Below are 14778 nucleotides of genomic sequence, written 5' to 3'. Positions count from 1 at the left end.
TAAACATGTTCGAGGCCTGATTGTAGTTCTCCTGCTGCAGTGGTAAGGGAAGGGCGTGAACCCTAGTAATGGCGTCTCATTTTCAGTGTTGCACTTTGAAGATAAATAACAGGTTTGCCTCTGTTACTCATCTGTCTTCTTCACTATTTCCTTTAGGTTGTGGAAATAAAACTGCAGATTGAATTTCAAGAGAAAAGGAGGAAAGCTTTAAATTTAAAGAGACATTCAAGGAAAGGTAATTCTTCCCTGTTTTATGCCACTTTTAACAAATGAGGCCATTTCATAATTGCAGGATGTGTGTTCTTTGAGTATTCAGTGCTAGCTGATTACTTCTATCAGGACAGGAATAAGAAGGGCAGTATAGTTCTTTGATTTGCATGGCATTTAGAAATGGCTAAAGTAAACAGCCACCTCACCTGGTTGTTGTTTGGCTATGGCTGTAATATCATGTTAACTTTGCAGTCTTGTTTTAAAGTTAACTTTTTTATTTAAAAAAATACAAGATGGGCATTGAGACATACTGAATTCCATTCATTATTGCATTATAGCTTATATTCAAGTGATAAGCATATTTAAATTATTTTTATATATTTGGTTCTAATATTGACTTGGTTTACATGCCACAGTAAAACCAGTTTAAAAAAAATGTCCTGGCTTAATTTGAGCAGTCCAGATTTTAACCAAGCTCTGCTCACTGTGCCTGAAAATGCAATGTTGACTTCTCGCTGAATTTGTTTTCTTGATTTTGGATGAATTTTAATGCACATACTTGCACAGAATGTTGAGTGACTTAAAAGTGGCATAACCCCTAACAATGTTGCAGGTAAAGATGCAAGACATTTAGAAGATATTCTGCTGGAAAAAGAAATGGACTTGGTAAGGATCTTTTCCCTCCACCTGCTTCTCTTGATTGGTTAGCTTGGCTATCGTTCCACAAATTTGTCCATAGATTGTGCAGTCCAGGCTTTCAGTTGTCAATCACGTGCCCCGGATTGTTCCCACTGAAGATGTGGGGCTTTCATCAGAGCAAACAGAGGGAAACAGTTTCCCTCTTTCCCTCTTTGAAACTAGCAGGAAGAGATGAATGCAGTTCAACTTTGAACTGCAGGAGCCTTCCATTCGCGAAGGGTTGATTCTCCAAGGGTTACAGGGTTTTTGCAGGTGTGCTGGGTGGGGCAGGACATGCCACAAGAACTTTGGCCAAAGAAAAAAAAACCTTTGCACAGATTTGGGATGCTTACATGCATTTTCTTTTCAGAGTTCTTGGTCATCCGGAAGAAAGAGAAAGGCGAGCTTGTCACTGACGGATGATGAAGGTTGGTGACTTGCAACCTGCAACTCTGCTCTTATAATTGCCGCTCCCAGACTCACGCCTTTCTCTCCAAATGTGATAGAAAAGCAAGGCCTGCAACAAAAGCTTGCTCTCTGGATTAAGAAACAGAGTCATGATAAATTACAAGACAATGCATTGAAAAAGAGTAATCAAGCAATAAAACTTAAGATAGCCGTGAGGAACTGGGCACTGCTGGTGGCCAGGAAAGCCCTCGGGCATGCTCAGCCCTCATTCAGCTGTTTTGGTTCCCACCCTTCGTAGGTTGGTTCTCTGTTGCCCCTCTCTTCCACCAGTATGTTTGTACTTTGCAGACCTTGGAATTCTCCCAGTTCTGATGCATCCCTTATGTATATAGTGTGCCATTTTGGTTATGTAAACCGCAGCACTCAGATAAGTGAGCTTGCTTTTAGTAGATGCTAGTAAATAGACTGAGCTTTCCATGAGCTGGAAGGTCCCTTTACTTTTAGATCCGGCCGTGCATCTTCCGAACTGTTTAGAATCCTAGCCTTTGGGTATAAGGCAGCTCTCAAACCAGTCCAGAAAAAACAAAACAGTTGGTACAACTTTAAAGTAGAATTTAGCATGATTGAAACACAGAGGGAAGGAAGGAATGTTAAACCACTTTATTATATTATATTATATTATATTATATTATATTATATTATATTATATGGTGTAGAAGTATGTCTTATCAATGGAGAACTAAAAGAGGTTAGGAGACCATACTCGGAGAAGAGCTTTCTCTGTGGTGGTGCCCTGACTATGGAATGTGCTCCCTAGAGAGGTCTGCCTGGTACCGTCATGATATGCTTTTTGGCGCCAGGTCAAGACCTTTTTATTTGATCAATATTTTAACATTAAGCAATTTTAATTGTATTTGATTTATTTAATTTATTTTAAATACGTTAGTTTTATGCTCAGTTGTGGAATAGCCAATTTATTTTATTTAGGATTTAGAATAATGCTGTAAGCTGTCCAGAGATGACTGTGATGAATGGCCAATAAATTTCCCTAACAAACAAATGAATAAATGGCAGAAGTAAAACAAATGCTGCTACCTGCATCTGCCTTTTTAATTCTGTTCGTTTGTTAGTTCTTTTTTCTGGGGTGGGCACCGTAGTAATATACTAAACTGCCAAAGTGAATGTTCTGGCAGCAACATCTGGTTTCCTACCTCATTGTGATCTGTGGGATGTCTGTTTTGTTTTAGTTGAAGATGAGGAGGAAACCATTGAAGAGCAGGAAGCTAAAGAAGGCAATGTCAATTATCAAACAGAGCTGTCCACCTTGGCCAAAGAAGGTGAGCCCAAAGGCAGGTGCAGGGATAGCCACAGCAGGTCTGAAACATCCCTGGTTTCTGTCTTCTTTCGCTCATCCTTTAGTCTCAGGATCACTGATGCTCCTGTTCATATGGATATGGGCTTATTATTGATTTATTTGCATACTGGGCTGTGCTGACCTGACATTACACTGTGCCAACTCTGTGGATGTTGTTAAATGTCCAGAATGCTTTCCCATTTGCTTTTCAGAACGTGGCACCAGTAACAAGTGCTCAGCTACTAGTGGGTTGGGAAGTGCTCCCAGAGCTCCTGCCCTTGCTGGGCACTTGTGTTACTAGTCAGGGAAGGCAAGGAGCCAGATCTTGTCCGGGTTTACTGACTGAGCAGGAGATGAAAGGAGAAGTGAGTGTTAGGAAAGGGCTGCCAGAATCTTCCTTAGAATGTCCACGTGATTGAAAAACAAGGCTTGATTGAGCAGCCCTCTCCTCTGTGGTCAGAGCCCACTAATAATCTGACTTCCCTTTCACTTCTTGTTTTCCCCATCCGTGGGTCACATCTCCCCCACAGATCCCTGGTGGTGCTTTCAGGCACTCAGTGCTGAGCCTGGCAAGCTAATCTCATTTGAGATCTCAACTGAAGCTTGAATATCCAGACGGAAAGAACTTCCCTGCTTCAGAAATGAATACATTCTGAAATGGAACTCTTTCCCCCCGTCCCTTAATAGCCTTAAGGGAGGTTGGTGTTTGTTTATATGGAAAACCTGTCCAGACATTAATATGAAAGTCGTCTTGTTAAAATGTTGCATCCCCTCTAACCAGCCTCGTCGTTTTCCTTCTGCTTTGATGCTGAATCAAGGCCGTGACTTCCCTCTTTTACTTTTTCAATTGTGTTCAGCCGAGCTCCCACTGGATGATTTGATGAAGATGTATGAAGGTGCCTTTGCAGAGAATTTTCACTGGCCCCAGCCGAAACCCGAAGAGGAGACAAGTGAGGAAGGTGTGTTTGGGCCACGCCTCATTAGGGAATTGGGAAGGCACCTTTGCCGTGTGCTGTGCCCTTGCTTGCTTTCTGCAGGCTGCCATTCACTGTCATGCAGCCTCAGGTTCTGTTGCCATGGTTTGGGTAATGCTGCAGCTTCTTAGGCCCTCGAGTGGAAATTTCGTGGGCTTTGTATCCGTCATGAGAAGTCACTTAGTCCAAGAAGGCTCGACTTCACCGAGGCTCTGTGGCTGAGCAGGGGGTCCAAGCCTAGTGCTGCATGACCCTGTGTCGAAGGGGTAGATTGCCTCTTGAGAGGGGTGGCACCCCATCTTGGTTCCTGGACCCTACCAGCAGGGTCTGACCTCAGCACCATCCAGATTCACCGTCTTGGATTTTGGCATTTGCAGAAACTTCGCTGCATCACCGATCACTAGGAAGCGCCTGCCTGTGCAGAATTGATTGTTTGATTATTGTTTGATCAGAAATGGAAGACCACGTAGCTGAGAAGGAACTCCTTCAGAAGGACACGATCCTGATTGACTCCCTCCTCAGCATCGATCAGTATAAAGGTGCAGAGAGAGCGGTTCCAATCAAGAAACACGGGAGGGACATAGCAGAGGTGGCTGCTGCAGCAGAAACCCTCTTGCCAAAAGGTAGTGCCCGGATCACAACCACGGTAAGTATTTTCCATTTCAGTTGTGATACACGATGAACAGTCTAGAGAGGGCAATCTGCTAAGTGTAGGCACCTTTGTTTGCAAGAGTGTCCAGCTGTGTTCAACAGAGCTAACTCTCAAATAAATTATGTTTCGGATGGCAGCCTTAACTGCAGCCTTATCCTAATGGGCTTGCCCTCTTTCCTGCGGGAAATCCTAGAAATTCATAGCTCCCTTTTTGGTGTGCAGAGGTACCCGCAATGGCCTAAGCCTTCCTACCACTCAGGGAATGCAGGATCCTGCCATCAGGGTCTTTGGCCTTGTTGCTGGTGGCCTTGGCGTCTCCTCCCAAGTCAGAGTGTGAACTTTTTCCTTTTGGCGACTTCTCTGGTTGCTCAAGCTCTCTTGCTTCATGCTTTCTTGTGGGTTTTGTGCCCATTGACCTTGCTTCTCAATGTTTCAGATTTCCATCCCTTTCTTAAAAATCACAAACATCCTCCTCCAGTATGCTGCTTTTAAGTTCCTCCTGCTTTGATTTTTCTTTTACACCATTTTATCTCCTTCCGACTAAGGACGTGAGATTTCTTTGAACCTTTATTGACTTCATAAAATGGTTGGAGCAGGGGCAGGGAGAACCTCCTGCACTGACCTATAGAAATCAACAGCAGGTAGGTTAAGAAAAAGCCGCTGACCATGCTGTGAAGGAAATCCCAGATTGGAAATGTCTGTGTGTGTTTGTTGCAGGTTAAATACAACACTCCGCCCCTCTTGTACGGCTCCCTTCGAGAGTATCAGAAGATTGGTTTAGACTGGCTAGCCAAGCTGTACAAGAAGAATCTCAATGGCATTTTGGCAGATGAGGCCGGGCTTGGCAAAACGGTGCAAGTCATTGCCTTTTTTGCTCATCTGGCCTGTAACGAGGGTAAGCCAGTCCTGTGGCCCCCAAATCTTTAGCCTGGGGCTGGCCAGCGGGGGCGTGTGTGCCAGACTCAGCTCTCCAGGTGAGTTGCTCTCAAGCTCCTTGCTGCCGCTTTTTTCTTCACAGGCGACTGGGGTCCTCATCTGGTGGTTGTTCGGAGTTGTAACATACTGAAATGGGAGCTTGAGCTGAAGCGTTGGTGCCCTGGTTTGAAAATCCTGCTCTATATAGGCAGCCAGCGAGAACTCCGAGCAAAGAGACAGGTACCGTATTACATAGTTATTGTTTCATTCTGTGTCTGTCTGCTGAGCTGAACTGCACCTACATTATATTATTTGTCCTGTCATGATTACGCCCCATTTGCCAGCCAAGGTTGGCTCCCATTACAGATTTCAACAGTTAAATGAGAAACAAAGCTACTTACCTCAGGGCTGTGGCCACTGACCAATAAATACATCCATCATTCGGTTCGAATGCATCCTCTCCCTTGGATTCTTGTCTCCTTCATGTCTCAGATAAAATCCTTGAGTCTGTGGGGAAGACAGAAATCATTTCGGCTCTGAAATCTGAGTGCTTCCTCTGCCTTTCCGAGCATGGGGGGTATTAAGCGAGAAAAGAAGCTGCCTTGTGCAAAGTTAGACTGTTGGTGTATTTAACCTGGTACTTTCTGGTCTGGTGGGCAGTAGCTCTGCAAAGGCTTAGGGGCCAAAGTCTTTCCTAGCTCTGTTACTGACATCCTGTGGACTGGCAGCTGAGCCGCCCAAGGCGAAGCTCATTTCGGCTGCATTTCACCACACCAGGCAGCCGGTCCGTTTGGCTTGGTGTTGGCTGCAGTGACTGCGAGTGACTCCCTGAGGGCAGTGAACACCTTGCTTCTGTTCTGGACACCTGGGATTGGGGCCCTCCTGCCTGCAGTGCCTGTGCTTGGCAGCTTGACTCGACAGCCTTTCCCACTGAGGAGGTCCTGCTTGCCCGGTGGCACGGGGAGAAGCTGTGGTTCCGCAGGCAACCTTGCCAAGCCTAAATGTGGTAGGAAGGAATAGGCATTGGGAGCTGGGGGATATGGATTTGCAGCCGGCATTGCAGCCACTGCTCTCTTCCAGTGAAACACAGCAGTCTGACCCAGCCAGGCGTCAGCACCAGAGTCCAGGAGGTCCTCTAATTTGCAGGCACTGTGCTAAATGTCTTGTTTGGGCCAGGAAAATAAATGCTAGTAACTCAGCAAGTGTGTGTTAAAGTGGCAGGGAGGGAAGAGTCTGGCTTAGCACTTCTTTGGGAAGAACAGGTGGAGGCCATACTGAACGCTCAATCTGGAAGAAGGTTCCTCTGATAGGAAGAACTGCCGCCGAGAAAGCAATGTTTTCTGATTTTTACCTTTTCCGGCTTCTCCTCGCCTGCAGCATGGAATTGTGCGCCCTTCATTTTGAATATGGCTCTAGTTGGTGCTCTAGTTCTGAGCTCTTTCGTTCCGCTGCAGATCTCTTCCCCTTACGTTTTCTCCTCTTCCTCCTCCTCTCCAGGAGTGGATGGAACCCAACAGTTTTAATGTATGCGTCACTTCCTACAAGCAGCTATTTAAAGGCCACCAGGCATTCATGAAGATGCGATGGAAATGCCTTGTTGTTGACGAGATGCAGCAGATTAAAAACATGACAGAGAAGCACTGGGAAGCGCTTTTCACTCTCCGCAGGTCTGAAGGATTTAGAAATGTGCTGATGTTTGAGCAGCCAGCTGCTTTCCGTTGTTCTGGGTCTTTGGTCCATGCAATGCGAGCCAGCGTTCCACAGACTGAGTTGTGGGACAAGAGTTCCATTTCTAGGGCAAAAGGAGGGACTTACAGGTTGAGGGGCATCGAGGTCCTTTGCAGCTGGGGGCGGGGATATAGATTGAGACCAAGAGGGCACTTTGGGGGCATACAGCAGCTTGGGGAGTGTGGGTTTTGGCGTGGGAGAAGCAGTCTTGCATGGTGTAGTCTAGACCAGGATCCCAAAACACAGCACACTTGCTGTTTCAAAAACGAAACCGTTCTCAGGATGGACAGTCACATAGCTAATGCATCCTCTCATCCTGGTCTAACTAGGCCCTGGATGTTTCCCCTTCTCATTTTGCAGCTGGGGAGGGTTCCCCTCACCCATCTTTTCTCCTAGTTTTCCTTTCCCAGTAAGCTGCTATGGATATCTGTGCTTCACAGAATTTTGAACTGTGAAATCTCTCTTCACAGCCAACATCGCTTGCTCCTGATCGATACACCTCTGCACAACACCTTGATGGAATTGTGGACCATGGTCCACTTCCTGATTCCAGGAATCTCCAAACCTTACTTGGATTTCCCTGTGAAAGCAGCCAATGAGGAGAATCAGGATTACTGTCATAAACTGGTCATCAGGTTACACCGAGTGAGTCACCTGCTTTGTGCCCCAACTGTTGTGTGTGGCTGTCACTGTATCCCTTTGATAACGTCATTTAGCTCACATTATATTAGTGTCAACTTTGCATTTCTTCCACCTTCCCATTGTGCCAGATGATCCAGCCATTTATTTTGCGGAGATCAAAAAGAGACGTTGAGAAGCAGTTGACAAAGAAATATGAGCACGTACTTAAATGTCGGCTTTCAAACAGGCAAAAAGTGATGTACGAAGATGTCATCCTTCAGCCAGGGTATGCGCTTTTACGTTTCAGTTTAAATTCCCCGCATGTTCAGATCATATTCGATGCACATATTGAACTACCAAGCATCGAAGTACTGAACTGTTTTGTTCCATTTATTGTGCAGTAGCCAACCAGAATTTTGCATATACATCCAGCACAGGAACAGGGGAAAAAATACAAAAACAAGGTGAAAAAGTGACCAGTTAAACAAAGCTTAATGAAAAGAAGCTAAGAAATAATTCAATCAGCCTTTAAAAATGGTTTCTATGCTAAACATTATTAAATTAATTAAAATGGCTCAGTGGCTTTTGTTGCTGTTTGCCAAAATGGGGGAAAAAATCCTCTTTCCTAGAGCTGGCTTAACAAATTTATCACTGATAATGTCACAATATAATATATCCCAGCTAATGAAAAATAAGGGGTTGTTTGAAAGGGAATTCTCTCTAAAATTCAGCTCTAAGGGACTCAAGATACTGCATCCTCAAATCTACATAGAATGGGTATTTGAAAAGAACATGGATCAGGTCCTCTCTGGCCTCTCATTGTGTTGCTGCTACAAAAGATGAGAACAAACTGCAGTTTAAACATATCTGCAGTTTGGATTTAGAACTGGATTATACAAGGCCCGATCTACATAGGCAGCACAATGAGGCAGTTGACTGATGGCCTCTCTTCAGTTGGAGGGTTCACAATTCTGAATATTTCCCCATGTTAAAAGCTGCTGTTGAGATTTCAGGGAAGCTTCCAGGGTGGCAGAAGCATTGAGGCTGAGCAGGTGCAGACCAGATCCTGGCGAGCCTTTATGTGCTTCGCATGAGCGGCTCCAGTACAAACAGGATGGCATACGAATTTGCCACCCAGCCAGAAGGGCCCAACTCTCACGGAACTACCCTGCACAGGTTTCGGGTAACATTTACTTTAAACTGACATGTTGCTTTTTCTCCACTTTCTGACAGAACCCAAGATGCTCTTAAAAGCGGGCATTTTGTCAGCGTTCTTCACGTTTTGATGCAGCTGCAAAAGATCTGCAACCACCCGGATCTGATAAACCCTCGGCAATCTAGTTCCTCCTTTGTCTTGGAGGCCCTGCAATATAGAACTGCTTCTGTGGTTTTAAAAGCCCTTGAATGCAATCTGTGGAAGGTGAGTTCGGATACCTTGTCAGATACTCCTTGAGAGAGCGTGCGAGTATTTTCATCCCAAAGTTCTTGCTTGTGGCTCTTCCTCTGCAAGCAGTGCTGGCCAGGGCTGGACCCAAGGCAGGCTGCTGGCACCCCTTGCTGCCCCCAGGTGCTTGTCAGTGGCTCAGAGCCCACCTGTGGCAGCGCCTTGGTTCATTGCTCACATGAAGGTTGCCAGGCAGAGCCCAGATGAAGAGACCCGTGTGATCCAAAGCTTGCACTCAGCATTCTGCTTCTCTAGCTCCAAGGACATTTTGGGCACTGGCATTTTTTCCATATGGATCTGTCTGATGCAGAACTCCCATGCCGTGCCTGCACCGCAGAGAGTTCTGGTGTGTGAGTCTCAGTTTGCTGGAAGGCTGCCTCTGAGATACGTGGCCCACAAATATTTTGGGTAAAGAATCAGTGATTTAAACTATTACCTTTTTGACTTGTAAGTTCTCTTGAGCACCTATTAGTCAAACAGTAGTGTATGCATAGCAACTTAATAATGATAGGAAGAACATTACTAACTTTAACATATTTCCATGCCCACCCACAGGTTACAGACCTGAGTCTCTTTGATTTGATTGGGATTGAGAATAAAATGACTCGGTACGAGTCGCAAGTGCTGCCGAAGCAAAAAGTGACCAGAAAGCTCATAGAAGAAATCTACACCTCTCCCTTACCTCTGCCGAGGCCTAATCCAGTAAAGCTGAAGCCAAGCAGGTGTGTCTTTCAATGTGGAATTAGGAAAAAAGATGCAATTTTGCTCTCATTTTTGAAATGGAAGTCGGGGGAGAACTACTCTGAGCAAAGCATTACTAATTTGTTTATCCGTTTGCAGTTGCAGGAGGAATTAAACAGAAACTGGCTGCATGCAATTACATGCAAATTGTCCATGGTAAACCAGGATTTACCTGTATCCTGGCTTACTCATTCCATGGAAACCCAAGTATTGTGAAATTGACCTTCCTTCTCAAGGCATCTTTTCTGTGTAGTCTTTGGCCTTGAACTGGAGCCGAAGTATGGATTGCTGCAGTGGCCTAGTTGTCATTGAGTCAGTAAAGCTTTGCCTGGGCTTTAAATTGCAGATGGGGAGTTGTGTCCCTGATTGAACCTCCTCCATGAAGTATTTCCGGAGCGTAAACCTGCATAGACTAGTCCCGAAATCCCCAGGGTGCTAGTTAGTTTTCTGTGGAAAGGAAATACGTTTGTACAGTGGAGCGTTAAACGATGAACTTCCCCAATTCATGTCTTGGAACGAGTGCCACTCAAACATGGGTTGACCACTTAATTAACAGCTAGGCAGGGAATGAAGTTGCACTTTCATTCTTTTTGCACGTTTACCTGGCTCTCATTTTCTCCCCTCCCTTCCTGCAGAACTTAGATCATGAACCCTCAAGGGCCTGCAGGGGCCTGCTTGTCTTGCGTCTCTCTTTCAACGTGCCATGCATGTGGATAATGCTGTAAATAAAAGCAGTGGTGAAGTGAAATGCTTTCCTTGGCTCAGCCCTCTGGCCCATCTTGGACATCACGGAGGTTCATTCACCAAGCCACATTTTGGCAGCTGGGGTACCCCATGTACTGAAACTCAGGCTTGGTGGTAAAGCATGTGCTTTGCATCACGACGGCCCCTGGACCAATCCAGTTAAAAGAGTCAGGGAGCACAGGGCACGAAAGGGACTGGCTGAGATGCCTGGTGCCCGTCCGAGCAGACATTGCTGGACTAGAGGAGCAAGGCAGCTCCCCTGTTCCTCCGTCCTTGCCAGGCTCACGTGCGCCGTCCTCCTCTTTTCTCTGGCTTGACATAACCATTGCTTTGCGTTCCTGCCTTGGGCAAGCACTCAGGTTTGCTTCAAAAGCAGGGATTTCCAACCATGACCTGGAGTGCATTGTAAACCACGGTTTGTGGATTGGGATGTTCTGCTGGGTCATACGCTCTTCTTTTGGTTCTCCTATTTTTTTCTGAGGGATAGCTGTCATTACACTGTGGCATCCAAAATCAGACAACATGTTGTTACAGCTGGCCATGATTGCTTCTGAATCGGATAGGAAGCAGGGTTTGGCGTGCGTTTCTGAGCCGTGGTTTGATGGTCGGTGCCTGTGGCACTGAATCCAGCAGGCGTCTGTGTATTGAGAGAACATTGCCCTCGCCCTGCTCACCAGGAAAACGGCACCTCATCTTGCATTTATTAATATAAAAGCTGTGGGAGTGCTTACAGGAAATGCTTCTGGATCTGAAAATGTTACACAAAGGAAGATTTTGCTTTGTTTTACTCCTTTGCGCATGGTGGGAGGTAGTGATCAAAGTCGTTCCCTTCTCAGGTTGTTCCAACCTGTTCCATACGGTCAGAAGCCGGAAGGCAGAACAGCGTCTTTTCCCAGCACCCAAGTGCAACGCACGACAACTGCAGCCACAGTCGCTCAGCAGGGACAAGTGCGAGGCAGGTCACCTATGACCGCAGTGTCTGCAAATCAAGGTAGGAAAGGTATTGGCACTCCAGCTAGAGGAGAACTAGGGTTTCTGCGTGCTAGATTCCAGCCTGTTGAAATTGGACCTGTCCGCTTGCTTGCCATTACCACCCAGCCCATGGCAGTTGCGAGCAATTCGTTCAACTAAAGGGCCATGTTAAAGGTCTGAATTGAGTGGGTCCGTGTAAAGCTTGGCGTAGCAGTTGTGCCATTGTTTCCTCTCAGACTCGACTCTTTATTCGTATCCCTCTTGAATCAGGCCATTCAAAAACTAATGAAAATATAGGTGGTGGTCATTAAAAAGAAAAAGAAAAAAAGAATTGCTGGGTTTTCCAACCAGCTGTGTGGGCACGTGTTCACTTGCTTTGCCACTTGCTGACTTTTGCAAGAGTCTGGTCTCCCTCCATCTCGAGCAGGCTGGTTTAGCTGCCTGAACTGGCCCCTCCGTGGCCTAGAACTGTGGTTCTCAAAATGTAGGGGGAGCCTCTCTGAGCAGTGGGGTGAGCTCGCCCTGACCACGCGGCTCTCTTGTGGGGGCCTTCATGGGGCCAGGCGATCGGATGCTGCTCTCTCCTTCCCTTCCTCTCCGGCAATGAGCACCCAGCGGGCCTCTGCCCACGAGATCGTGTTTGGAGTTGGGCAAGTTCCAGAATCTGGTGTGGGTGCCCCTGTTCATTCCAAGCCCCTGCCCCTTTCACTTGAGCCTCTAAATAAAGCGGAGCCCGTTGAGGATACAGGCTTGTCTGGGTGCTTTGCCACCTCAGAACCCGCTGCACATGGAAAGCCAACCGATAGGTAGGACATTTAGCCTGGCCTGTCCGCTGATCGGCGTGTGCGAGGCATCGCTGAGCGGGGAGGGCCTCTGCCTTGCGATACGTCTGATGCTTTCTAGTGTGGGGAGCATTCCGTCGGGTGTGACTTGCCCCGGGAGGGCTGTGCGGTAAGCCTTTCCATTGGGTTCCATCTGCTCTGAAAGTGAACCCCTCAGGCCAATCAGTCTGACCCTTTTGGTTCCATAGAAGGGGTCCATTCCAGCTTCTTCTTGGATGGATGAACTATGTAGTTTCAGTGAGAGGCCTGCCTTGGGCACAGTTTGAGAACCACATGTTCTAGAACACGAATGGCTTTGGAAGCCAACTAATAGAAGCTGGCAAACATGCTGCCCATCGCTGGCTGTGAGTAACGTGCGAGTAACTTGCGGACACACCGAACTGATTGCGCATGGTTTTGACTGCTGTGACGCGGTTGGTCTGGAAGCTTCCACTTGGATGACCCAACCCGTGGAAACGAGGGGTCCCGCGGCGCTTCTGTGCCTAGCCTGAAATGTTTTACGGTTTAAATCAAATGAAGCTCTCCAATGCTGTAGCTCTTCGAAAACAGGACTGACTCTAACAGCTTGCACACCCCGCCCTTATCGATTGCAGCCGCCGCCACCGCCTCCTCCGCAGCACCACAGTTTCAGCCAGCTCAGTCTTCCATCAGTGCTCCTCCAAGACCGCAGCCAGCAGTGACCTTCGCCACCGCAACTAGCCCGGCCAATCCTGCGAAGCAGCGGGGCCAGAGCGCTGCGCAGGCCTTGCCACTAAGCCAGGCCCCGGCCCAGGTTCCCCCACACACCATCCAGCAGAGTGTCCTGCCTCAGAGGCTGGTACTGACCTCTCAGGCTCAGGCACGGTTGCCCAGTAAGTGCCCCCACCTCCCCTCTCCAGGTTTCTCCCACCTCTTCGTTTATGTTTTTTTCCAACTTCCCTGAGGTTAAGTTCTTAGGCACCCTAAACAATGTGTACAGAATGATTTTGTTTTGACGGCTTGGTTTGGTTCTCCCTTTCCCCCTCCTTCCATCATTCTTATGAGTAGTTTTGCTCCCTAATTTACTTTGTGTATTTGACCAAGGGTTGGAAACAAAAAATAATAACAATAATGCCCCAAATTTGGATGAGAAATCCAGTTTAAAAAATCGCTGTGGACATAATATTAGCGGTGTCAACTTAATCTCTTCTTTTCTGCATGTTTCCTCTGCTGGCCGGACTTCCTTTGGACCTGGAAAGTTTTGTTTTTTTTCAAAGAAAGCTCTCTTCTCCTCCTAATTTGATTCTTTCTTTTTGAAAACACTAACCTCATCCTGCTAAAGAAGGCCTCTCTCTCTCAAAGCCCTGGAGGCGAGCTGCAACAGTTAGGTGGAGGGTGGAGGGGAAATGCGGAGAGGTGGTTTTGCTTCAGAGTGTTTGTTCACTGCCTACTAGCATGTCTACAGAATACTGAGCACTCTTGTACTAATGTTTTAATCCTGGGGGGGAATAAACTGCCTTTGCAAAAGCTAAACATTCCACATCTCGAGTCCAAAACAATTAAGCAGACTTTTCTGTTGAAACCTTTTCAATGCGTTAATGCATTTCTGCAAGCATAGGGCGAATATTTTTTTCCCAGTTGACCTGAATTGTTTCGTGGATGTTTTTTTGTACCTTGGGTTTCATCTCTTGTGAGCCGCACTAAAGCTGTGTTCACACCAGACGGACACTTTAAGACTCCTCTTTAAAATTGCAGCAAGAAAACCTTTACAGTTTTTTTTAGGTAAGCAGGTGGTCTGTGTGAAATAAATTTGACACATTTGACATGAAAAAACCTCACTGAATGTGCTGTCCTAACAAATCGTGAAAAAAAATTCAATTTTTGTTTGTTTATTTAAAGTTTCTATATGTTGTTCCAATACTAAAAGTCTCTGGATGGCTTACAAAAAACAAAACAAAAAAACAAACCCTAACAACAACACACTGCAACAGTTGTTACAACAGTTCACTTCGTGATTCATCCTTAACTTTTTTTATTAGATTACAAGTGATTAGATTACATAGAACAAAATCAACCCTTGTTTCAGCTGCAAATTATTTAAACAGGATGAATTCACTGGTAATCCCCATGAAGTACCCTGTTACTTCTTGCACTTTCCTGCATTTTGCTTTTGAAAAGGCAGTAGAGGTCCAACCTTTATGACTTTCTGCTCTATGGTTTATGAAGTGTCACATGAGTTTTTTCAGGTCACTCTTGTCGCCCGTAAAAGTGGAAGGATAAGTTTCCCTCCCTCCCTCTCACCCTCCCTGCCCCCTTTCACCAAATCTTCTGCATTCAACAAGCAGAGCAAAACCTGTTTGTCTGTCACCTGTATCAAAGCAGTACCTGTGGAACTTTTATATGACACTTTCCCCTTCTCTGCACTGTGTATATTTCTGCATGGGGAGCGGGGGAAGCTTTAGCATCCATCTGACTAACTAGAAGAAGAGGAGAGGCAGGATCCCTGGAGTGCAGCCCCTCTCTCTTAATGTGCCTTT

General features: G+C 46.3%; 1 protein-coding gene across 13 annotated transcripts in view; it reads left to right on the top strand.

Annotated features, from left to right (window-relative positions):
- Positions 1–14778, top strand: part of EP400 (E1A binding protein p400) — a 58962-nt gene that overhangs the window by 16928 nt on the left and 27256 nt on the right. For 12 of the 13 annotated variants that reach the window (XM_044440577.1, XM_044440574.1, XM_044440576.1 and 9 more), the window contains 15 exons: positions 157–235; positions 824–876; positions 1259–1316; positions 2544–2633; positions 3508–3609; positions 4077–4270; positions 4994–5171; positions 5295–5431; positions 6689–6858; positions 7390–7564; positions 7690–7826; positions 8774–8960; positions 9540–9706; positions 11306–11460; positions 12877–13134. In XM_044440577.1, the coding sequence (XP_044296512.1) occupies positions 157–235; positions 824–876; positions 1259–1316; positions 2544–2633; positions 3508–3609; positions 4077–4270; positions 4994–5171; positions 5295–5431; positions 6689–6858; positions 7390–7564; positions 7690–7826; positions 8774–8960; positions 9540–9706; positions 11306–11460; positions 12877–13134 (2140 nt within the window). The remainder of the gene's footprint in view (positions 1–156; positions 236–823; positions 877–1258; positions 1317–2543; positions 2634–3507; positions 3610–4076; positions 4271–4993; positions 5172–5294; positions 5432–6688; positions 6859–7389; positions 7565–7689; positions 7827–8773; positions 8961–9539; positions 9707–11305; positions 11461–12876; positions 13135–14778) is intronic. The other variant, XM_044440575.1, reaches the window with a different exon arrangement.

The sequence above is a fragment of the Varanus komodoensis genome, unplaced genomic scaffold, assembly GCF_004798865.1.
Source record: "Varanus komodoensis strain SLA01 unplaced genomic scaffold, ASM479886v1 scaffold38, whole genome shotgun sequence".
In the NCBI taxonomy this organism is placed as follows: Eukaryota; Metazoa; Chordata; class Lepidosauria; order Squamata; family Varanidae; genus Varanus; species Varanus komodoensis.
Note: the sequence above shows the minus strand (reverse complement) of the source record. Positions and strands in the feature narration are given on the sequence as shown.